The sequence below is a fragment of the Protobothrops mucrosquamatus genome, unplaced genomic scaffold, assembly GCF_001527695.2.
Source record: "Protobothrops mucrosquamatus isolate PMUCROS unplaced genomic scaffold, P.Mucros_1.0 scaffold1929, whole genome shotgun sequence".
NCBI lineage: Eukaryota > Metazoa > Chordata > Lepidosauria > Squamata > Viperidae > Protobothrops > Protobothrops mucrosquamatus.
In genome coordinates, this window is record NW_015388050.1 from 219,791 (window position 1) to 244,615 (window position 24,825).

The window sequence follows — 24,825 nt, forward strand, 5'->3', positions numbered from 1 at the left end:
CTATCTATCTATCTATCTATCTATCTATCTACCTACCTACCTACCTACCTACCTATGTCATCTCTCTCTCTCTACCTACCTACCTACCTACCTATGTCATCTGTCTGTCTGTCTGTCTGTCTGTCTGTCTGTCTATCTATCTATCTATCTATCTATCTATCTATCTATCTACCTACCTACCTACCTACCTACCTAACTACCTACCTATGTCATCTGTCTGTCTGTCTGTCTGTCTATCTATCTATCTATCTATCTATCTATCTATCTATCTATCTATCTATCTACCTACCTACCTACCTACCTACCTACCTACCTACCTACCTATACAGGAAGTTTTTCAGACAGACCGGTCTGATTGATTACACCTTGGCATTTTGACTGCTATACTGCAGTTCTACTTTTTACAATCTCTTTTGCCTTGCAGCCCCCAACTAGGGGCGATAAGCAGGCTCAAGTCGCAACTGCGAAACATTTACAAATCCAAATTTCTTTTTCTGACAAAGAGTTAAAGAATTAAATTAGTCTCCCAATTTAATTCTTTAACTCTTTGTCAGAAAAAGAAATTTGGATACACACACACACACACACACGTGACTGACAGAGTTAAAGGGAGACTAGTATAGCTATTTCAAGCTCTTTAGCTATCTGTCTATCTGTCTATCTGTCTATCTGTCTATCTATCTATCTATCTATCTATCTATCTATCTATCTATCTATCTATCTATCTATCTATCTATCTATCTATCTATCTATCTATCTATCTATCTATCGGGTGAGGAACCCGGTCTACCAAATATAAATCAGTCTGTTCTGCGTTTCGCTCTAATCTAGGAGCATGTTTTGCAGGCAGACGTCACATACTGTGAACAGTATAAATTCAAAATTTTGTGGCTGGCAAAGGGTTAGTGGGAGACTAGTAAGGAGACAGGAGTAAGGGGAAACCTGTGGCTCAAAAGGGTAATACAGCTGGCTAAAATGCAAGCTGCCCAGGTTTGAATCCCTGGTGACTAGCTGATGAGGGCTAATGAGCCTGAAATAGCTATACTAGTCTCCCACTAACTCTTTGCCAGCCACAAATTTTGAAAATAGCAAATGATGGCATCACATAACCATTACTGGCTGTGGAAGATGGGAGCTCTAGTCCAACTGAAAAACCAGCTTAGAGAAGAACTAGAATGCAGGTAATCCTCAACGTACAATCACAATTGAGCCCAAACTTCTGTTGTTAAGTGAGCCAGTTGTTAAGTGAATTTTATGACCCCTTTTACAACCTTTCTTGTCACAGTTGTTAAGTGAATCACCACAGTTGTTAAGTCAGTTACCCGGTTGTTAAGTGAATCTGGCTTCCCCATTGACTTTGCTTGTCCGACAGTCGCAAAAGGCGATCACACGATCCCAGGATGCTGTGACCGTCGTTAAGTATGAATCGATTGTCTGAATTTTGATCACGTGACCATGGGAAGGATGCAACGGTCGTTAAGTGTGAAAAATGATCCCAAGTCTCATTTTTCAGTGACGTTGGAACTTTGAACGGTCACTAAATGAACTGTTGTAAATCGAGGACTACCTGTAATAGAGCTGGAAGGGACCTTGGAGGTCTTCTAGTCCAACCCCCCCCCCCTGCTCAAGCAGGAGAACCTACACCATCTCAGACAAGTGACTGTCCAGTCTGTTCTTAACAACCTCCAGTGATGGAGCGCCCACAACTTCCTGTGGCAAGTTGTTCCACTGGTTTATTGTCCTCAGTGTTAGGAAGTTTCTCCTTAATTCCAGGTTGCTTCTCTCCTTGATGAGTTTCCATGCGTTGTTTTTTGTCTTGCTTTCTGGTGCTTTGGAGAATAAGTTGACCCCTTCATCTTTGGGGCAACCTCTCAAATACTGGAAGACTGCTATCATGTCCCCCCTAGTCCTTCTTTTATCTGGACTGGCCATACCCAAATCTTCATATGTTTTAATCTCCAGGCCTTTAATCATCTTAGTTACTCTTCTTTGCACTTTTTCCCCAAAGTCTCAACATCTCTCGTTGTTTACTTTGATGAGTTTCCATCCTTTGCTTCTTGTCCTGCCTTCAAGTGCTTTGGAGAACATGACCCTCTCTTCTTTGGGGCAGCCCCTCAAATATTGGAAGACCGCTATCCCGTCACCCCTCATCCTTCTTTTCATCAGCATATTCCAACGAACATTTGAACACACAAGGCCAAGATCGGTGGGGTTTATCGAAGCAACAGAAAAACAACAGAAAGGTTTTGTTTGCAAGTGTAAAAAACAACAACCAAACCCCCCTCAGCATTACTGTGAAAGAAAAATGAATCACGCTTCTGCTAAGATTTATGGGCCAAAAGGTCTTCCTTTAATTGCTTTTTTTGGAAGGGGGGGTGAGAGACAAGTCATAGGAACGGGTGTCGAACAACGGTCATGATTAAGGGGTTTTAAAATTCGAGAATAATACACCAAAGAAATCGCTCTACGTAACCAATACAAATGAATTTCCAGAAAGCTAGCATTGCTCAGAAAACACAGCTGAAATCTGGTTGCATTTGGAGGTATCTACTGTTCCCCAGGAATGTATAAATAAATAAAATCAGTCGGGCTAACGATGATCTTTGCTCAACAGATGTGTTGAGTTGTCTTCGCCTCCCCTGCCCGCGTTCTCACTGTGTTACCAGCAGGAGATCATCAAAAGACCGTCTCTGATACGTAGCATTTATCTAGTTTTGCTTTCAAGACGGAAGCATCTTTTTTATTGGCTATTTTGGACCAATAGAGCCCAATTCATTTATTACCCACTACAGGGAATGGAGTTTGTGTGTGTGTGTGCGCGCGCGTATGTGTAAAACTACCCCTGCAACTCCAGCTGACAAGAAGAGGAAATTAAATTTTTTTTTCATCTCCCTTCTTTGTACTGAGACAAGCAACTCCTTTTAAAAAAAAAAAACACCCTTTAAAGTTGTAATTTTTCTTTCGTTCTTTCTGCCTGGAAACAGCTGCAAATTTAAAACTGGCTGACTAGGTTTAAATTTGAGTTCTGCTCTTCTGGAGTTGTGTGAAATTAACGAGCTGTAAATCCATCGCAGCAAAGAGTCGAATAATTTTGTTGGGGTTGATGCTTAATTCACTTTTTCCAGATGGGGGTTCATAGAATGCTCTAGATTTCCATAATTGAGTATCTGGATATCTATGTACAGATGCAGGTGAAATCACCTCAAATAATGCAGATATTCACTATTTGTTACTGTAACCTCAATCATCCACTATCATTCAGACAGATTGTTTTGTTTAATGCACTATATGCATACGGTTTTGACGCATACAATTTTATTAAGAATTTTTAGATTAAGAGAAAGAGAAAGAAAGAAAGAAAGAAAGAAAGAAAGAATAATGCAATATCAAAGAAAGAACTAAAAAGCAAAGAGTGAAAGAAAATATATAGAAATAACTTCCAATTTTCTTTACTACATCATTTATAAGAAAAATTATAAATTTACCCCTTGCTCTGCAGGCTACACCATAACTATTTTTTCCTATAATCTATTCTTTCTAATCATCCCAACCATACATCATAAATTCAATTTCTTATGCTTCATGTAAAAAATCTATAAAGTGTTTCCACTCAACAATAAACGTTAGATTGATTGTATCTTTAGGATTCTTTTTCCCAACTTGGAGTTCTATAATGTGTTTGAGGTCAGTTCCCATAGTCCTTTGGTAATGACTGGTAGGGGATTATGGGAACAGAAGTCCCATGTTTCTGGAGGCTGCCAGGCTGTAAAAATCTACTATATGCCTTTTGACTCTCAAGGAGAACAAAATCTACAAAATCACAATAGTAATAACTTTAATGAAGACGACTCAGATGATTAAGATGACGAAAACCTGGTTGACCATGGTGGTTGGTAACTCATGGTTGTTTGATACAAGAACCTTCATGAAGCTTCAAAACAAGGTTCTGATAGACCTTCCTTTCTTTCTCCCATGAATGATGCTTCAGGACATATTCGTGTGCCTTTCTTATAATCTCTTTGTGCAAAAGTGGGTCCTTAATCAAAGTTCTGGCCAGCTGGACAAATTCCTGAAAAGAAAGAGTATGGAGTGGGCCATTATTAGTAGTCTTCTGTGGTGGTGCTTCTCAAAAGGTCTTAAGAAAGCTTTCTGCCTTGCTTTCAAGGTACACCAGGTTAGGAAGCAGATGCCAGACTCATATTCTACCAGAAGATTTCCCGACAAGGTGTCAAGTGTCTGATTAACGAAACACTTAAAAGGACTTTCAGGCATATTTTTCCTAAAAGCATTTATTAAGGTTACAGAGACATCAGTACAGCATGGTGGAAATGCTTAGGTCTGGCTTCTCTTCCGTTACACATATACATTTTAAGCATTTCCCACTCCCTTATTTTGGGGTCATGGTTCACATCTTCCAATCAACTTGGAAGATGTGATTTACTTCCGGTTTCTTTCGGGCTATCCTTATGCTCCTCCCTCTTTCCCAGTTGCTGGTTTAACTATATAAATACCAGACAGTTCTGCATATTGTCAAAGCAAGAATATACAGTATTTGCAGCATTGACACAAGGTTTTCCAAAACCCAAAGTAACAGTTAAACGTGTAGGATCCTTGGTGTTCTCTGAGCTTAATGCTTTTCTTGATGACCCAACTAGGTAACGTCACCAGGTAACATCACGGGTAATGTTCCCTAGTTGGGCAATGAAATGTTGGCAAGGAAACAACCAAGATCAGAAAGCACCAAGGACCTCACAGTCCTCCTCCTCTTCCTCTCCCTCCCCTTGTCCTCCGCCTCCTCTAATCCGTAAACCCCACTCCCTTCTAGCATTCATGATGTAACCAGGTTGGTTACATTGGTCATATTGGTGGAGTTATTGCTTCCATTTCTTCTGACTGATAAAAGAATGGAAGAAGCAAAGAGACGATAAAAGAATGGAAGAAGCAAAGTCTCTGTCTGTCTGTCTCTCTCTCTCTCTGTGTGTGTGTGTGTGTTAAAAGAAAATACTTAGCTGTTAATAGTGGATCTTGGCAGGAGATTGATCATACTTGCCCTGCCTAACATCCTCAGAGGTTCTTGAACCTCACCATCTCACCCAACACCAACTGTGATCATAAAACAGATCAAGAAGAACACAACTCCCAGGACAATTTGCAAAACAAAAAACAAAAAAAACACCTTCAAAATCTGAAGTAAGATATTGTTTTCTCTCTGGTCTTCACCCACGGGACTCACGGACACATTAAAAACATAATAATAATAATAATGTTCTGGTTCAAGAAAAACCTGCTGTAACTTATAACAAAAAAGATTCATTCCTGAACACTGCGGGAGACACCTGACTCTGGGGAGGAACGTGTTAAGCCCAATATATATTTTGAGAAGGGGTTAGTTACACCAAAGACTAATGAAAACGGAACATCTAACTCCCTGACTATACTTAAACAGCATTCGTCATGCTTAAAAAAAAAATAGGCTTAAGGAGAAAATGCATTTTCCACTTTGTGGTTTTATTTAATCTGGGTCTGCAGTTTTATTCTTTAAAAGCATAGCCTTATTGCACGTACCTGATTATTGATGGGGAACAGAAATCTAATTTATGGGATCAACAGGATTAATTCCCCCATAATTTCTCCCTTTCCCCAGATCCTCCTTTCTGAGTTTAATAACATACTCTGGTTAATTAGGAGATGGGGTACATACAGAGGACTTAAAATCTCAGTGCTTAGGCACTTTCGCAGCTGTGACCCGGGTGCCACAAACGGTTCAAAAGCTTAACACAAATAAGATCAAGGTTTTCATTACGGTAGTGGAGCTATAAATTATCTGGGAGGTGACACATCCTGCAGGCTATGGGGGGGGAGAGGCAGAATTCGATCTCGATTGAAAGCTTAACCCCCAAGTTGGCTTCAGCACTATAAGTCATGGACAGCTCCCAATATGAAATTACTTCATTCTCTTATCCAGCATCATTCAGTAGATAGATAGATAGATAGATAGATAGATAGATAGATAGATAGATAGATAGATAGATAAACTAGCTAGCTATAGATAGATAGATGAGCTAGCTAGCTATAGATAGATAGATAGATGAGATAGCTAACTAGCAATAGATAGATGAGATAGATAGATGGATAAATAGATGAGCTAGCTAGCTATAGATAGATAGATAGAAAGATGATAGCTAACTAGCAATAAAACATAGATGAGCTAGCTAGCTATAGATAGATATAAATAGATAGATGAGCTAGCTAGCTATAGATAGATAGATATAGATGAGCTAGCGATAGATAGATAGATAGATAGATAGATGAGCTAGCTAACTAGCGATAGATAGATGAGATAGATAGATAGAGATAGATGAGCTAGCGATAGATAGATAGATAGATGAGCTAGCTAACTAGCGATAGATAGATGAGATAGAGATAGATGAACTAGCGATAGATAGATAGATAGATAGATGAGCTAGCTAACTAGCAATAGATAGATAGAGGAGATAGAGGAGATAGATAGATATAGATGAGCTAGCTAGCTATAGATAGATGAGCTAGCTAGCTATAGATAGATAGATAGAAAGATAAGATAGCTAACTAGCAATAGATAGATAGATGAGCTAGCTAGCTAGCTATAGATAGATAGAGATAGATGAGCTAGCGATAGATAGATGAACTAGCTAGCTATAGATAGAAAGATGAGATAGCTAACTAGCGGTAGATGAGAGATAGATAGATAGATGAGCTAGCTAGCTATAGATAGATAGAAAGATGAGATAGCTAACTAGCAATAATAGATAGATGAGCTAGCTAGCTATAGATAGATAGATAAGCTAGCTAGCTATAGATAATAGATAGGAGCTAGATAGATATACTGTAGATAGATGAGCTAGCTAGCTGATAGATAGAGCTAGCTAACTAGTGATAGATGAGCTAGCTAACTAGCGATAGATAGATAGATAGATAGATAGATAGATAGATAGATAGATAGATAGATGAGATAGCTAGCTAGATAACTAGATAGAGACAGACAGACAAACAGGTCTACATAGGATGCAACGTATTTTAGCTTAATTATTACCTGAGGGGTCGAATATAATAATCCAGTTGTTTGGTGCACAATTACGGCAGCATTTCCTGGAATATTCCTTGCCAGCACGGGAACATTTAAGTCCATTGCCTGTTACACGGAAAAGAAAGGGCTCACATTTGCTGCCACTGAGACCTTGCAGAGAACTCTGATGTGAGTTAAATTAATGACACAATTGCTAAGTGAATCTGGCTTTCCCATTGACTTTGCTTGTCAGAAGCTCGCAAAAACGTGACCCCATGACCCCGGAAGACTGCCAATGTCATAAATATGAGCCAGTGGCCAAGCGTGTGAATTTTGATCGCTTGGGGAGGCTGTAAGGTCGTAAGTGTGAAAAACGGTCGTACGTCAGCGCTTCCTTCAGTCACTAAACGAACTGTGGTAAGTCAAGGACTATAACAAGAGGGCGGAGCTGAAACGATCAGCTCTTTTGGGGAGAGAGAGATCCCTTTTTGCGGAAAAGAGGGACCTTAATAAAAAGAAAAGATTAAGAAGATTAACTCATCGGTGGGAGTTTTGTTTTATACATGCACACCCACACCCTGCTATTACATCGGCAGAAACTCTGGTGGCAGATGGCAAAGGCAGGAGGCAAAAATTTGGCTTTGTACCAGCCAAGCCTACCCGAATGGATTATGCCGCACGCAATTACTGCCCCTAAATATCTGGGCCTTTTAAGGCAGTTGTCCTTTCCCTGAGCAAGATGACTGTGTTGATTAAAAATACCTGCAATTTGGATGCACTAGCACAGCGATGGCGAACCTTTTAGAGACCGAGTGCCCAAACTGCAACCCAAAACCCACTTATGTATCGCCGGGTGCCAGGTGGGTGGGCGTGGCTGTGGTGGTCATGGCAGACTGGGTGGGTGTGGCCAAGGTAGGCATGGTCTCCTTGATGTTGCTCGTGGGGAGGGATGCCTGTGGGGCAGGATTGGGGAAGATCCAGGGGGGTGTCTGGCAGGTGGGGCGGTGGGCAGGCTTGTCCTGTGGGGTGAGACGAGGCAAGGCGAGGCAGGGCAGGGGTGCCATTGTTGCAGGGCAAGGCGAGGCAGGGCCCAGGGTGGCTGCTGCCTGACACCATCGGCCCCCGCACACAGAGGCCAGCCAGCGCATGGGGGCCGACAGTGTCCGTCAGCAGCCACAGCCTGCCAGCCCCTCGACCAGCGCACTCTGGGGCTCCGCAGCCTGCCGCCAGCAGTTCAGAGAAGCCGCCTCTGAGCTGGACGGACGGCCGACAGCTGAGGAGGCGATGCAGTGGGTCGTGCCTGGGAAAAGGAGAGCGTGCAAGGCCAGGAGGGATGGGACGGGGGGGGGGGGGGGGGGGGGGGGGGGGGGGGGGGGGGGGGGGGGGGGGGGGGGGGGGGGGGGGGGGGGGGGGGGGGGGGGGGGGGGGAGGGAAACCAGCCATGCTGGGATGCATCCGGCCACATGGGACCTCGGTGAGTTAGTGGGCAGCTGATTGAAGAGGGACAGTTGCCATCTCCGGGGCATGGCGTGCGTGCCCACAGAGAGGGCTCTGAGTGCCGCCTCTGGCACACGTGCCATAGGTTCGCCACCACTGCACTAGAATGTGACAGCTGACAGAAGCAAACTATAAGAGAATGCCAGTTGATTTTTTGGGGGGTTATTTTTCTCCCCCTTGTTCCTTCACCTCTTGACCCAATATTAAACCCCAGGGCCAAATTATAAGGACCGAACTTTCTATCTGTAAAATTATCTGATGTGGTGGAATGTAGTCTGGATTCCCAGGAGGGAGGGGCTGCCTCATAGAGGACCAAGAGAAGTTCTCAGAGCATATCTTTAGCGATGGAAATAGTTGCTTTAGACTGGCAAGATTCTGTCTGAAGGTGAGGAACACAGAGGAAACTTGCTCAGAAGTAACTCTATGTGTTTCTTGGTTCTTGGGTCCCGACGTTGGTTCGCCACCATGCGAAGTCACAACTGCCAGTTCTTTAGCTGGTGTTGGCTTTCACACACCTCAAGCTCTTCCCAAGAATCTAAGGCACCCTTATTATTATTATTATTATTATCAGAATTACTTTCTTCTTGGTTCATGTTCAAATGTTTCTGTCCAGCTGGCTTTAGATATCTCCGTTCTCTAGAAGCTGGACAAATACAAAAAAATCTGTATTCTTTCTTCCCTCTTCTTCTTTTTAATCAAAAGCGTTCAAAGCAGCACTTATTTATTTTTCCTCATCCAGACCCCCTTGGGCTGCAGTTCCATCTACATCCTTCCAGGCCAAGCTGCGGTCTTAGTTAATGAAATGGGCATTGGACAGATGGCATTTCTGCCTGTTGGCCATTTTAGATAGGAGAACCAGGTCCAATTAAAACAGGCCCTGTTTCTTTCTTTGGCCTTTCTAAGGAGATGTGGCTGCTTTACTGTCCACGTCAGCCAGATTGTCTAAAGAGAAACTGGGCAAAAATTAAATGTAAAAATGAAGGCAGACCTATTTAAAAAAAAAAAATCCAGCAACTCTGTTTGATGAACTTCAGAAGAAGGGAAATCCCTCCCTCCCTGCTAACGATTTGGGCAATTGACGTTACAGATGTTCTATGAGCTGTGATGCTAATTCACTTCTCCAGTGGCTGGACAGGATCTAAAAGGACAGGATCTTTTCATAAACCGTGGAAGCTTAGAGTTGGTCCTTTCCGAATTTTGCAGTCTGCAGCCACAGAGGTGCAGGCCTTTTCATCTTCACATCACCCCTTAATCTCCCCATATTATAAAAAAAGATGTAGAGACTCTGGAAAGAGTGCAGAGAAGAGCACCAAAGACGATTAGGGGACTAAAACATATGAAGAACGGTTACAGGAACTGGGCATGGCTAGTCTAGTGAAGAGAAGGACCAGGGGGTGACATGATATGAGTCTTCCAATATTGGAGGGGCTGCCACAAAGAAGAGAGGGACAACTTATTTTCCAAAGCACTGGAGGGCAACACAAGAAACAATGGATGGAAACTAATCAAGGAGAGAAGCAACCTAGAACTAAGGAGAAATGTCAATAGTGAGAACAATTAACCAGTAGAACGGCTTGCTTCCAGAAGATGTGGGTGCTCCAACACTGGAGGTTTTTAAGAAGAGACTGGACAGCCTTTTATCTGAACTAGTATAGGGCAGGGGTAGGCAACCTTGACTCTTTTATGACTCGTGGACTTCAACTCCCAGAATTCCTGAGCCAGCATGGGGGAACTATGGCCCCCTCATGACTCGTGGACTTCAACTCCCAGAATTCCTGAGCCAGCCGTGCTGAGGGGAAAGGGAGAGGTTTCCATGCTGAGCCATGCTGGCTCAGGAATTCTGGGAATTGAAGTCCACAAGTCATGAGGGGGTCATAGTTCCCCCATGCTGACTCAGGAATTCTGGGAGTTGAAGTCCACCCATCTTAGAGTTACCAAGGTTGAGAAACACCAGCCTAGAACAGGGGTAGGCAACCTTGGCTCTTTGATGACTCATGGACTTCAACTCCCAGAATTCCTGAGCCAGCCACGCTGAGGGGAAAGGGAGAGGTTTCTAAGCTGAGCCATGCTGGCTCAGGAATTCTGGGAGTTGAAGTCCATGCGTCATAAAAGAGCCAAGGTTGCCTACCCCTGGTATAGGGTCTCCTGCTTGAGCACGGGTTGGACTAGAAGACCTCCAAGGTCCCTTTCAACTCTTGTTATTCTGTTGTTTTGTGGTTCTTCTTCTTTCGGGAGAACCGTGCCTGGATCTCCCAAGAAAGGAAACATAAACCAGAAAAGTGAAGTAGCTTAAATCTTTACAACTTCAGGCCAGGCCATCCAGCAATGAATGGGCTAAATTAAAAGGCTTTGGAGCGTCAACAGAAAGTGGGAGAGAGGAAAAGGAATTGCATTTCAAAGCCGACTTCCATCGATTTTTTGTTTTTTCAGCTGCAATTTTCCACAGGAGAATCTTGAGGCTGCCGATGTGGTTCTCAATTATTTCTTTTTCCAAACGGCACCTTCACTCCTCGGGGTCTTGTTTAAAGAGGGGAGTCGAGCCCCAAAAGGGTTTTTCACTTTATCCGAACCTTCCTGAATTTGATTTTCAACTTCTCTGGTAGGAAATCCAAAGAGATTTTTTTTTCTGACCTTTTTGAAGATCGTGAAAAGGAAGTGGGAACCTCTGCTCTTTTTTTTTGTTACTTGTTTTCTTCTTCTTGCTTGCTTTTTAAAAACTTTTCTCCCGGCACCCCAGCTTTGAGGTATTCACAGCGAAGCGAGCTATTTAGCAGTTTCGTATAATCTGGGGGAGGATGAGACCAATAAATCAGCAGTGGATTGGCCTCTCCTGCTTGTAATTGCCAGACTAAATCAGAACTGACTTTTAATAATAGGGTTGATTTAAACACTACATGGTGGGCTTCATTCAGGGGCTTTATTAGACAGCAGAATTTCCAGTCTGCTGCAGTCACAATCTCTCTCTCTCTCTCCCTCTCTCTCTCTCTCTGTCTCTCTCCCACTCTCTTTCTCTTTCTCTGTCTCTCTCTCCCTCTTTCTTTCGGTCTCTCTCTCTTTCTCTGTGTCTCTTTCTGTGTCTCTGTTTTTATCTCTTTCTTTCTCTCTCTCCGTCTCTCTCTCCCGCTCTTTCTGTCTCTCTTTCTCTTTCTGTGTCTCTCTTTCTCTGTGTCTCTCTTTCTGTGTCTCTGTCTTTATCTCTTTCTTTCTCTCTCTCCGTCTCTCTCCCGCTCTGTCTGTCTCTTTCTCTTTGTGTCTCTCTTTCTCTGTGTCTCTGTCTCTCTCTTCTTTCTTTCTGTCTCTCTCCCGCTCTCTTTCTGTCTCTCTCCTTCTCTTTCTGTGTCTCTCTTTCTGTGTCTCTCTTTCTCTGTGTCTTTTTCTTTCTCTCATCTCTCTCCCGCTCTTTCTCAGTCTCTTTCTCTCTTTCTCTCTTGCTTTCTCTGTCTCTCTCTCTCTTTCTCACTGTGTCTCTCTCCCACTCTTTCTCTCTGTCTTTATCTCTTTCTCTTTCTCCGTCTCTCTCTTTCACTCTCCATCTCTCTCTCTCTCTGTCTCTCTCTCCCCCCCTCCCTTCCTCTGTGTGAATGTGTGTTTGTATTCTGAATCTCCATGAGGATCCAAGTCAACAGACCAAACGGGTGTGCAAATGCCTCAGCATCATTAGTCAATTTCACAGAACAGTTCAAACAGCTTTGTCTGTTTGACCAAAAAAAAATCTTTGCCTGTTTGAAGAGCAATGAAGGTGATAAGGAGTCTGGAGGCTAAACAATGAATATTTGAAAGAACAGGGTAGTCTAACAGAGATAAGACTTAGGGGGTTACATAATAGCATTCTTCCAATGTTTGAGGGGTTCGAACAGGTTGGCCTCTTCTCCAAAGCCCCTGAAGGCAGGACAAGAAGCAAGGGATGGAAAGTTATCAAGGAGAGAAGCAACCTGGAATTAAGGAGAAATTTCCTGGCAGTAAGATTAATCAATGGAACAACTTGCCACCAGAAGTTGTGGGTTTTCCAACACTGGAAGTTTTTAAGAAGAGACTGGGCAGCCACTGAAATAGCATAGAGTCTCCTGCTTGAGCAGAGGGTTGGACTACAAGACCTCTAAGGTCCCTTCCAACTCAGTTATTCTGTTATTCAGTGGAACCACTTGTCACTAAAAGTTGTAGGTGCTCCAACACTGGAGGTTTTTAAGAAGAGACTGGACAGCCATATGTCTGAAATGGGATAGGATCTCCTGCTTGGACTAGATGACCTCCCACCCTATCATTCTATGTTCTACGTCTTTTAAGAGTTGAGGAACATCAACAGAAGCAGGACAGAGGTTTCCAAGAGGAATGCCCAACACAGTTCCCTCCCCTCCCTGGAAGTAAGGAAGGAATTACCTCTAAAATTGCAGCTGACATCCCTTCGGATACAGAACTGTTAACAACGGCAAAACAGTTTTCCATAACGGCGTGAAGATCTTCCTGGCGGATGGCTGGCAATAAGTGGACCCCAGCTGCCCTAGGGAGTAAATTCAGCTTGTTAATCCTCTTCCAATGGATGGCCGGCAGGGGACGTCCTCCCCTTACTGTCACAATTGGGACCAGAAGTTTCCTTGCTAACTAGGAGGTCATTAAGCGAGTCGTGCTTGAATTTACGACCCTTTTTTTCCCCGACGGCATCCAGAAAACCATACACATCCAGCTTTTCCTCATTCACTTTGCTTGTAGGAAGCTTGCAAATGGTGATCAGTGGGACCCCAGGAGGCTGCAACTGTCGCATGTCCATGCCAGTGGCCGAGCATCCGGATTTTAATCACGTGATGGCGGGAAATATCGCAAAGGTCCTAAGTGAGAAGACCAGTCCTGACTGTCACGACTTCAAATGGTCGTTGAAGGAAGGATCTTAAGTTGAGGACTACCGGTAACTCCCACCCTCTGCCCGTTGGCCATGATAGCTAGGACGGAAGAGAGAAGGGATTCCATCAGATTGTTCCCTGTGTGTTTCCTGCTCTCGGTTCCTCTCCCATGGACAACAGAGAAGATTGTGCGGTTTCTAAAGTTCTGGCCTTGTTCTGAGAACTGAGGACCTTTTTGTGATGCAAATGAAATGAATTCGATTCTTGTTCGGTCTTTCATTTTTTCCTTTCTTTCTTTTCTTTCCTTCCTTCCTACCCTCCTTGGTGATCAATCCACTAAAGAAGACTTTGTCAGGCTGGCTTTTCTTTCTTTCTTTCTTTCTTTCTTTCTTTCTTTCTTTCTTTCTTTCTTTCTTTCTTTCTTTCTCTCTCTTTCTTTCTTTCCTTCCTTCCCTCCCTCCCTCCCTCCCTCCCTCCCTCTTTGGTGATCAATCCACTAAAGAAGACTTTGTCAGGCTGGCTTCTCTCTCTCTCTCTCTCTCTCTCCTTCCTTCCTTCCTTCCTTGGTGATCAATCCACTAAAAAAGACTTTGTCAGGCTGGCTTTTCTTATTTCTTTCTTTTTTCCTTCCTTCCTTTCTTGGTGATCAATCCACTAAAGAAGACTTTGTCAGGCTGGCTTTTCTTTTTCTTTTTTCTTTCTTTCTTTCTTTCTTTCTTTCTTTCTTTCTCTTTCTTTCTTTCCTTCCTTCCCTCCCTCCCTCCCTCCCTCCCTCCTTCTTTGGTGATCAATCCACTAAAAAAGACTTTGTCACGCTGGCTTTTCTTCTTTCTTTCTTTTTTCCTTCCTTCCTTCCTTCCTTCCCTCCTTCCTTGGTGATCAATCCACTAAAGACTCTGTCAGGCTGTCTTTTCTTTCTTTCTTTCTTTTTCTTTCTTTCTTTCTTTTTCTTCCTTCCTTTCTTTCTCTCTTTCTTTCTCTTAATGTATATTAGTTTCCATTGCGTTTCATCCTCTTTTAAAAAAAGGAAAGGAATTCCCTAAGATTGATTGATGATATTCCATAATTGTCTGTGGGAAGTCCCTGCCAAGGGAGCAATTCCTTCAGGTAGGCCAGCTCAGCAAACAGTAATCAATAATCAGCATCTTGTTTTGGGGGAGAACTGCCAATTCTCCCATGATTTTAAGCTTTGTGTAAATGTGTGTTTTTTTAAAATGGGGGTTTTTGGGGGGGAATGTCCAACCGAACTTTCCTGAAGCTGTTAACTTTTTTTGTTGTTGTTGTTTTAAACCGAGTCCTGCAGTTCTTAATTTCCGAACGCTTGTCCTTGGAAGAGGTCAACTGTGATTTCATTTATTTTAATTATTTATCCACCCATTTTTTTAAGCCGTCTCCTGGAGAGAATCTAGAGGGCATGTTGTGAAGCATGACACGGAACTGAGACGGTTTCCCCTGAGGCTGGGCCGCAAATGTGAAGAGCTGAAGCGTGGATCCAACCTATTTCAACAAGGTCAGCTTAGTCGGGATGTGCTTGCTCTCTCTTGGGGAAAGTAGGAATAGGTGACTTAAAGACTAACTGGTCCCGTGCGAAGGTAGCCTTACCTAGCCTTCCAGATACATTGCAATGCAATTCCCAATTCCAGGGGGAAGAGGGAATATTCAATTTTAATTACTCTTCTCTACAGAAGACTACAGAAGAGTCTAAACCAGCGGTTCTCAACCTATGGGTCACGACCCCATTTGGGGTCGAGCGACCATTTCACAGGGGTCGCCAAGCAAGACTGTCCGCCATTTTTTCCCCCTTTTCCGGCGGGTGCCTTACCTCCCTTGGGCTGGGCCAGCTGGTGGTCGGCCTGCTCCGTCTCTGCCGCTTGCCAGCTACGCCTCGGCCGGCACAGGGGGCGGAACCACGCATGTGCAGCGCTCCCGGGCAGGGAAAGTCCTCGACTTACGACCGGTTGGGTAGTCCTCGACCTACGACCGGTTTAGTCCTCGACTTATGACCGGTTTAGTCCTTGACTTACGACCGGTTGGGGGTCGCGGCATTAAAAAGGTTGAGAACCACTGGTCTAAACGCTGCTATTTCTGATTCTGCCTTCTTCGTAACCTCAAATTCAAATCGATGGAGATTCTCGAGCGAGCTAAATCTGAAACTCTTGACGCTTCCCGCTCTCCCGGCATCAAAGCGGACTTCATTAGAGGATGAGCAGGCCTAGCGGACACGGGATCCCAGGATGCGACTTCTTCTGCAGAGGAAGACGTGTTCCCCTTCGCAGGCGTTTCTTCGGACCTGGAAAGTTTCAATGGCTTCAGAGCTGGAAAGGGTGATCATATCTAATGGGCGTGGTACCACAAGGCCTCTCTCTCAAACGCCAAGTGCCTGGGCAGCCAAGGTATTCTTTGGTTGCTCAACATTTCAGTGACAACTGAAACCACTGTAAGCCCCCCAGAATTGCTTTGAAGAGTGTGATGGGTGGCAAAGGAAGGAAGGAAGGAAGGAAGGAGAAGAAGGGAGGGAGGGAGGGAGGAGAGGGAGAAAGGAAGAGAGGAAGGGAGTAGGGAGGGAGAGGAGAGAGGAGGGAGGGAGGGAGGGAGGGAAGAAAGGAAAAAAGGAGGTGAGAGGGAGGAAAAGGAAGGAAGGAAGGAGAAAAAGGGATGGAAAGAAGGGAAGGAGGAGAGGGAGAAAGGAAGGGCAGGAGAGAGGAAGGGAGGGAGGAGCGGAAGAAGAGGAGAGCAGGGATGGAGAGAAGAGAGGAAGGGAGGGAGGGAGGGAGGGAGGGAAGGAAGGAAAGGAGGAGAGAGGGAAGAAAAGGAAGAAGGAAGGAGAGAGGGAGAGAAGGAGAGGAGGGAGAGGATGGAGCAGAGTAAGGAAGGAAGAAGAGGGAGGGAAGGAAGGAGGGAGGGAGGAGAGGGAGAAAGGAAGGGCAGGAGGAAGAGAGGGAGAGGAAGAAGAGGGGAGAGGAGAGAGGAAGGAGAGGATGGAAAGGAAGGAAGGAAGGAAGGAAGCAACGAAGGAAGCAACGAAGGAAGGAGAGAGGGAGGGAAGGAAGGAAGGAGGGAGGAGAGGGAGAAAGGAAGGGCAGAAGAGAGAGGAGAGAGGAAAGAAGGAAGGAAGGAAGGAAGGATCGTAGCATGAAGATTCCTGAGGCCCTCAACATCGTACTTCCAAACCTCTGCAGGAGAGTAGATTAGAGAAGGTTGGTGTAGTAGGAAATTCAGGAAAATAAACCCAGGTTTCCTTAGGGAGAAAAAACCCCCCAATAATCTCCTTATCATATCAGAGCAACCTACCTCTTCACCTTCTCCTCGACTTCTTTCGCAAAGGTTGGATCAGCCTACAGCAGGGAAGACAAAAAAAAAAGAGGGGAACGCACAAATGATTGCACGCCAGGAAAACTCAGCTCCAGATTGCGAAAATACAATCAAAGGAGTCAGAAGAACTTGCTCGCTCAGAGGAAGGCTGCCAAAATCGGGCCTTTCAAAAACAAACATCTACCAGGCCAACATTCATGTCAGAGTAATTGGTGTCTGATGCTCTAATTGGAGGAGTAAAACTTTGCTCTTTTATTCCTGTTTTTCTCCAAAACGTCTTCCTTCTCCTTTCCAACAACCGACCTGCCCCTGACAAGCAGGACTATGCTCGGAAAGACAGAGAATTTGAGGGAGTTTGTTTTTTTCCCCGGATGCGTAACATCCTGGCAAGACCCCTCTGGCAGTTTCCACAACTCGTTTGGGAGGAAACTGAGGCAGATAAAAATTGACAAGCCGACTGCCTGAAGTCTCGACTAAGCAGGGAGGCATCAGAAGCCGGGAAAAGAACACATTCAGATGATGTACCTTTACACAATCTTCCCTTCCACGCCAGTTCCCTTTCAAAGCTTGCAATGAACCGGAACGGAAAGATACAGTGAACAGGGGGGGGGGAATACGCTCCGTAGCCAAGCGGGAAGAAAAAGGGTTCGACGTGGAAATAAAAGCGGAGTTTTATCAAGACAAGGGGATAAAACAGGAAAGGTATCCTACTTGGGGCACCTTAAGAGTGGCCATCTGGTCTAGTGGTTAAAGTGCCAGCCGAGAAACCAGGAGACTGTGAGTTCTAGCCCTACCTTGGGAATGAAAACCAAGTGGGTGACTTTGGGCCAGTCACCAGGAGACTGTGAGTTCTAGTCCTGCCTTAGGCATGAAAGCCAACTGGGTGACTTTGGGCCAGTCACCAGGAGACTGGGAGTTCTAGTCCTACTTTAGGCACAAAAGCCAACTGGGTGACTTTGGGCCAGTCACCAGGAGACTGTGAGTTCTAGTCCTACCTTAGTCATGAAAGCCAACTGGAACCAGTCACCAGGAGACTGGGAATTCTAGTCCTACCTTAGGCATGAAAGCCAACTGGGGCCTAGTAACCAAGAGACTGGGAATTCTAGTCCTGCAGTAGGCACTAAAGCCAACTGGGGCCAGTCACCAGGAGACTGGGATGTCTAGTCCCGCCTTAGGCACGAAAGCCAACTGGGTGACCTTGGGCCAGTCTCTCTCTCCCTCCTAATGCAGCTCATCTCACAGGCTTGTGGTTATGGGGAAAATAGGAGGAGAAAGTTGTGTTGGATATGTTTGCTGCCTTGAGTAAAAATAACAAAGGTGGGTACAACTAAGTAAATAAATAACATGGGGAAAAAAAATCTTACGCACAGACTTGGCTCTTTTTTAAAAAGCTTAATGCTGGGAAAGGTAGAAAGAAAGAGAAGGAGAGGACAACCAGGAACCTGGGGGATGGAGTTCATGATAGTGGTGATGAGACATGGAGAGAACTTACAGCAGGTCCAATAATGATCAGGTGTACCCTGGAGTCTTCCTGATGCCACTCTATCAATTGAACAGGAGAGAATTCTGGTTAGACTAAACTTAATCTGAGACTAAAGCATGATAACGTTGACTGACAATAACTGGTGGCAGATGGACCTTCATGGTGCAGGATGAAGTCCAGCTGAGGTGAGAAGATACAGCAGATGCCTACAGAAACATTCGACCCAAATGGTTGAGGAACCTTTTTGAATATTTCAACCAGCTGTTGGCATCTCTTAGCTTCTCTCAGCCTCTGAAGTCCGCGTAATTCCTTAACTAAATCTCCATGACCAACTAGTTAAGATCTATACCTCGTTTGATTAGCAAACTGTTTACTACACCAACGTAGAGTCAATCTAAGTATGAAGGCCCTGTTTTCTGGCTACATTGACACCTATAATGACTTTTTTTTTCTCTCGGCTGCCCTATATATTTAATTTTGTGCTCTACTGTAACTCTTTCTTTTTAATTGTTTGAGGAACGTTTGGTACCCAGAGTCATTTGCTTGAAATGAATAAATGGATGGATGAACCTGGAGAATGCAGAGTTGTCTGATGAGCAAATGGACCAATCAATGTAATTAATTTTAATTGAATGTGATCAATTAAAGAGATGATTGTTGGTGCCCAGTCATCTCCTTCAACACAAAGATGATCAGGTGTTCAATCTGTCTTATCTAAAATCATTTTATTAACCAAGAGTCCTGTGTATTCTCAGTCCTCAAAGAAAAGTGGCTCAATTTATTTTTTAACTGATCGATTAAATTTATTTTGCTGCCCATCTCACCAATACCAGAGACTCTGGGAGGCTCTTAGTGTTATGGCCCCATCGGAACCCAGTGCAGCGGAAGAAGAGGAGTTGGAACCTGGACCGTCCGACAAGGACGACACACTTCTCTTGACATATTTGGAGAGTCCAGGGGCTGAAGATGATGCTGTCCCAGGCCCTCAAGCACTGGAAGAGGTGGTTGACCAGATGGAGATCTGCCTGCCTTCACAGACACAAGGGAGGATTGGCTGCTGACAGGCAACTGGACTGATAGGTAGCAGATCCCCTCTGATGAGGAACAGCTGCCTCCTCCACTGATCCAAGGGCATGGAGAACAGAGCATAGGCAAGCTCAAAAAAGGGCTACAAGGCTACTTGGGACGAGGTCACCCCACCCCTCCTCACAAGGAACACCTGGAGGGGAGCAACTTAAGGAGAAGCCGTGGGGAGTGGGTCTTTGCCAGGAATAAGTGTTTGCTTTGGTTTACACTCTTCCCGGCTTTGACTCGCTTGGAAGATGACTCTTCGCCTTTTGCATTGGACCTTGCCTTGTCTTGTGGACTGCGTTTGGCCTTTGCTTCGCTGGGCCTGATGACCAGGACTTATGAATACGTACAGATGGCCTCTCTCTCTCTCTGGTCACTTGCAAAGTCCTGGATGCAGGGTCAGGAAAGGACAGCAAGGACAACACCCAATGTCCTAACCCACCCGAGAACATACGATATCTTTAGGGAACACTCAAATGGGAACATGTTTAGCTACTTCTGCTTTCTCCCTTCTTATCTACAGTGTGCCAGACTTACTGGGTGAAATCTTTCTCTTATGTGTGTCAGCTTTGCTGGATGGGTTGCTTATGTAATGAGAAAGAATAAATACAAGGATTTCTTGGTCATTCGGGGCTTCTCTCATTTAGAGGAGTCCGTCTCCATTCAGCTGAATAAACACGTAAGCTTGAAGGCAACTTCTAGTTTCCTGTATTTCTTTAACCAGCAAAACCTCAGAACCTGCACATCAGGCCTTTGGAATGGCTTCTGGTCTTGGGCCTTTTCTTTGCCCCAAGGATTGCCCTAGACTTGTATCTGGACCCTGCCTTGTGGACTGGACTTGGAACCCTGGACCTTGCCCTGTGAGCGTGCTCCTACTCTGTGGGCTTTCCTTGTACTATGGGGGCTGTTATTTGGGGGACTGAGAGTGGCTACCTGCAGAGTAGCCTGGGGCTGGAACCTTTACTGGTCACTGGAGGGCCACCGGCATTTATTGAGAGCAATAAAGGCCTACCTTGGCTTGACCACCTGGGTCATTAATGTCTATGGAGATTCTCAGTTATCCAGGTATGGTTCTCCCAAAGATGCTTTTTCAGGAGGCAACTGTGAAGGGACTCAGGGAAGAAAATGTCCTACAGCCAAGAAGGCTCCACACCCATTTGCACCACTCAGGTGACCCTGAGGACACAGGTAAATCCCCAAATGGCCTCAACGACTCTCTAAAAGGATGCAAATGACCAGCAATCTGCAAGGAGTATAAATCCTTCCACTCGCCCACCATCTAGTCAGAGCTGAAGAAGCTTCTGGGATGAGAAGTGAAACATCTTCAAAAGAAAACAAGAAAGTCCAGTTGCCTCCTGAAAAAGCGCCTTTGGGACACCTGGGTCATAACGGTTCATAGCACCGAGATAGCACGCGAGGCCATAAAAAAGCAAAGTCTAGAATTCGCCTCCCCAAATGATCTTATGAACCCACAAAAATATGTAGAAAACCCAAACTATGGTCAGATGGACACAACAGCTGTATTCGTCACATTCCAGGCCCCCTGCCTCCTCAAATTATGCCTCCCAGTCATTCAAAAAGATGTCCATTTTTGGGGGGGAGGGAATGTCATCCATGCCAAATGTATCGTAAGAGGTTGGATGGGAAAATTTTGACCTGAAAAAACATCCAGTAGATAAAGAGGATCTTTGACTCTCCTTAGTCCACAGATCAGCAGGAAGATGTATAGATTCTGCTCGTCCTGGACAATCCCTGTGGAGAAAGCATGATTGAAACTTCTTAGGTTTCAAAGGATCAGAACTTTTCGGGAAATTAAGAAGGTCAAAGACCCATCAAGTCAACAAACCAACCATCTGTAATTTGCCAGTTGTTGATTCCAACACAACACTTTCATTCTTATTAGGAGCCGTGTGGCGGAGTGGTTAGAATGCAGTACTGCAGGCTAATTCTGCTGACTGCCGGCTGTCAGCAGTTCGATCCTGACCGGCTCAAGGTTGACTCAGCCTTCCATCCTTGCCAGGTTGGTAAAATGAGGACTGAGATTGTTGGGGGCAACAGGCTGACTCTGTAAACCGCTTAGAGAGGGCTGTGAAACACTGTGAAGTGGCATATAAGTATTAAGCGCCATTGCTAGTGCTATCGCTCCTTCCTTCCTTCCTTCCTTCCTTCCTTCCTTCCTTCCTTCCTTCCTTCCTTCCTTCCTTCCTTCCTTCCTTCCTTCCATGGTGCTCACTGGTTAGAATGTAATATTGCAGGCTAACTCACTGCTCATTGCCAGGGGTTCGATCCTGACCGGTTCAAGGTTGACTCAGCCTTCCATCCTTCCAAGGTCGGTAAAACGAAGACCCAGATTGTTAGGGGGCAAATATGCTGACTCTGTAAGCCACTTAGAGAGGGCTGTAAAGCACCGTGAAGCGGTATATATGTCTAAGTGCAATTGCTAAGTGCTATTACTCAATCTACTGAAACTCATTTTTTCATGTTCTCTCTTTTCATTTCTTTTCAAAACCATATTTGGCTAGAATCCAAGAGGTGGAAGGGACCTTGGAGGTCTCCTAATCAAACCCCCTGCTCAAGGCAGGAGCCCTTATACCATCCATATCCTGGAGAACTGGTCCATTTTGGACCAGTCAAGGCAGCTTGGAGAGATCAAGAGAAGCCAAGAAATTTAGACACTTTTCCTGCGGAAGCAAAAGTATTAAAAAAAAGTTAGAATGAGGCTGGTGCCTCTTCAAGACTGGAATGAGGGGAACAGAACTGAATTTTAACGGCTAAGTACAGAAACAGATTTTTCTTTTAGCCTCTCTCCTACAGAACAACGGTGGCATCAACAAGGGCAGATTGGCCAGCTCAGATTAACCTACCCAACCTGCCTCAAAGTCTAATTTGTCGCCAGAATTTCTACTCTACCGGCAGTTCTTGACTTACAACGGGTCCCTTAGCAACCATTTGAAGTTACAACCTACCTGAAAAAGGGGATTTATGACCGGTGGTAGGATTCAAATACGTGAACAACCGGTTCTCTGTATGGATGCCACTTCCGGAAGTCCATTCTGGACCTGGGCAACAAAAATTAGCTACCGGTTCTGCCGAAGTGGTGGGAACTGGCTGAATCCCACCATAGGAAGGAAGGAAGGAAGGAAGGAAGGAAGGAAGGAAGGAGTGGTGGGATTCAAATACGTGAACAACTGGTTCTCTGTATGGATGCCACTTCTGGAAGTCTATTCTGGGCCTGGGCAACAAAAAATTAGCTACCGGTTCTGCGGAAGTGGTGCGAACCGGCTGAATCCCACGGAAGAAAGGGAGGGAGGGAGGGAGGGAGGGAGGGAGGAAGGAAGGAAGGAAGGAAGGAAGGAAGGAGTGGTGGGATTCAAATACGTGAACAACCGGTTCTCTGTATGGATGCCACTTCCGGAAGTCCATTCTGGGCCTGGGCAACAAAAAAATTAGCTACCGGTTTTGCCGAAATGGTGCGAACCGACTTGAATCCCACCACTGTTTATGACCCAGATTTGAAGTTCCAGCAGTTACTCCCCCCCCCAATCACGTGACCACTCTTCAGGTGCTCAGCAACACAACCACACTTACATCTCTTGGATGTTTCCCACGATCGCACGACCGAATTTTACAACGGTTTTGCCCAAACCCGTCAGTTCCTTCCAGTTTTCGCCAAAACCGCTCCCGTACGATCAGTGGGTTCGCACTTACCACCGTTGTGCTCACTTAATGTCCACAAGATTTGCACTTACGGCTGCGGCATTTGCTTTACGACCATTGCGTTCGCTTAAACGACCGCCACAAAAAATATATCGTAAAATCAGGTCGACCCGTGCGTTAGGACTATTACAATTTACGACGGTAAACAGCCAGGCTCGTTGTGATTGTAACTTTTAGGAGTGTAGAACATCCCAAGGTTAAAAAAAAAAGAATTTGGCCCCATCACTGGCAGAGTCCAGCAGCTTTATTAATGTCTCCATCCACAGTATGGGTACCACAAATAATTCAGGTGTTGTTGTTTTTTCAAACAGAACTGAACTGGCAACAGTCATCTCTGTTTTTATGGTCTCCCTGCGGTGACCTTTTAAACAAGGAGGAAAAAACCGTTTTGGTCGCTGTTTCCCGCACTTTGTTTTTTTTTAAAAAAAAATCTCTGCAATTTCTTTGAAGATTGGCATATAAAACACGGGGGCTTGATCAGTAACCTAAACCAGCTCCATCAAGGACATCTGTTTATTTCTCCTAAATATCACCGGGGGGCCCCAGAGTCCAGGCTTGCAATATTGCTTTTCGGAAATTAAAAACCCAATCCGGAGATTTATTTTTATTTTTATTTTTATTTTTCAAAAAAAAAGAAGGGCTTTGCTTTCCTGTAGAATTTGCAGCCGNGATAATTTTTAATGATTTTAAAGTTTCAGGGGATTTTTAAGGATAATTTTAATTGATCGGCCTGTTTAAATATTTCTTTTTAATTCGGCTTTTAATTATTGTATTTGTATTGTAGTTTTTATGAGGCTGTTAGCCGCCCTGAGTCCCATGAGGAGAAGGGCGGGGTATAAATTAAATTATAAATAAAAATAAATAAATATGTGAACAACTGGTTCTCTGTATGGATGCCACTTCCGGAAGTCCATTCTGGGCCTGGGCAACAAAAAAATTAGCTACCGGTTTTGCCGAAGTGGTGCGAACCGACTTGAATCCCACCACCGTTTATGACCCAGATTTGAAGTTCCAGCAGTTACTCCCCCCCCCAGTCACGTGACCACTCTTCAGGTGCTCAGCAACACAACCACACTTACATCTCTTGGATGTTTCCCATGATCGCACGACCGAATTTTACAACGGTTTTGCCCAAACCCGTCAGTTCCTTCCAGTTTTCGCCAAAACCGCTCCCGTACCGATCAGTGGGTTCGCACTTACCACCGCTGTGCTCACTTAACGTCCACAAGATTTGCACTTACGGCTGCGGCATTTGCTTTACAACCATTGCGTTCGCTTAAACGACCGCCACAAAAAATATATCGTAAAATCAGGTCGACCCGTGCGTTAGGACTATTACAATTTACGACGGTAAACAGCCAGGCTCGTTGTGATTGTAACTTTTAGGAGTGTAGAACATCCCAAGGTTAAAAAAAAAAGAATTTGGCCCCATCACTGGCAGAGTCCAGCAGCTTTATTAATGTCTCCATCCACAGTATGGGTACCACAAATAATTCAGGTGCTTTTTTTTTCAAACAGAAAACCATCATCTCTGTTTTTATGGTCTCCCTGCGGTGACCTTTTAAACAAGGGGGAAAAAAACGTTTTGGTCGCTGTTTCCCGCACTTTGTTTTTTTTTTAAAAAAAATCTCTGCAATTTCTTTGAAGATTGGCATATAAAACACGAGGGCTTGATCAGTAACCTAAACCAGCTCCATCAAGGACATCTGTTTATTTCTCCTAAATATCACCGGGGGGCCCCAGAGTCCAGGCTTGCAATATTGCTTTTCGGAAATTAAAAACCCAATCCGGAGATTTATTTTTATTTTTATTTTTATTTTTCAAAAAAAAAGAAGGGCTTTGCTTTCCTGTAGAATTTGCAGCCG

The 24,825-nt window shown here is 44.6% G+C and overlaps 1 protein-coding gene across 1 annotated transcript in view; it reads right to left on the reverse strand.

The window, feature by feature from the left end:
• Window positions 1-3,818: 3,818 nt before the first annotated feature.
• Window positions 3,819-24,825, reverse strand: part of GLT1D1 (glycosyltransferase 1 domain containing 1) — a 37,127-nt gene continuing 16,120 nt past the window's right edge. Inside the window, exons 6-11 of the mRNA XM_015823614.1 lie at window positions 20,900-20,995; window positions 18,182-18,231; window positions 16,669-16,712; window positions 12,920-13,040; window positions 7,073-7,171; window positions 3,819-4,069 (exon numbers count right to left, since the gene is read on the reverse strand). Of these exons, the coding sequence (XP_015679100.1) occupies window positions 3,899-4,069; window positions 7,073-7,171; window positions 12,920-13,040; window positions 16,669-16,712; window positions 18,182-18,231; window positions 20,900-20,995 (581 nt within the window). The 3' untranslated portion in view covers window positions 3,819-3,898. The remainder of the gene's footprint in view (window positions 4,070-7,072; window positions 7,172-12,919; window positions 13,041-16,668; window positions 16,713-18,181; window positions 18,232-20,899; window positions 20,996-24,825) is intronic.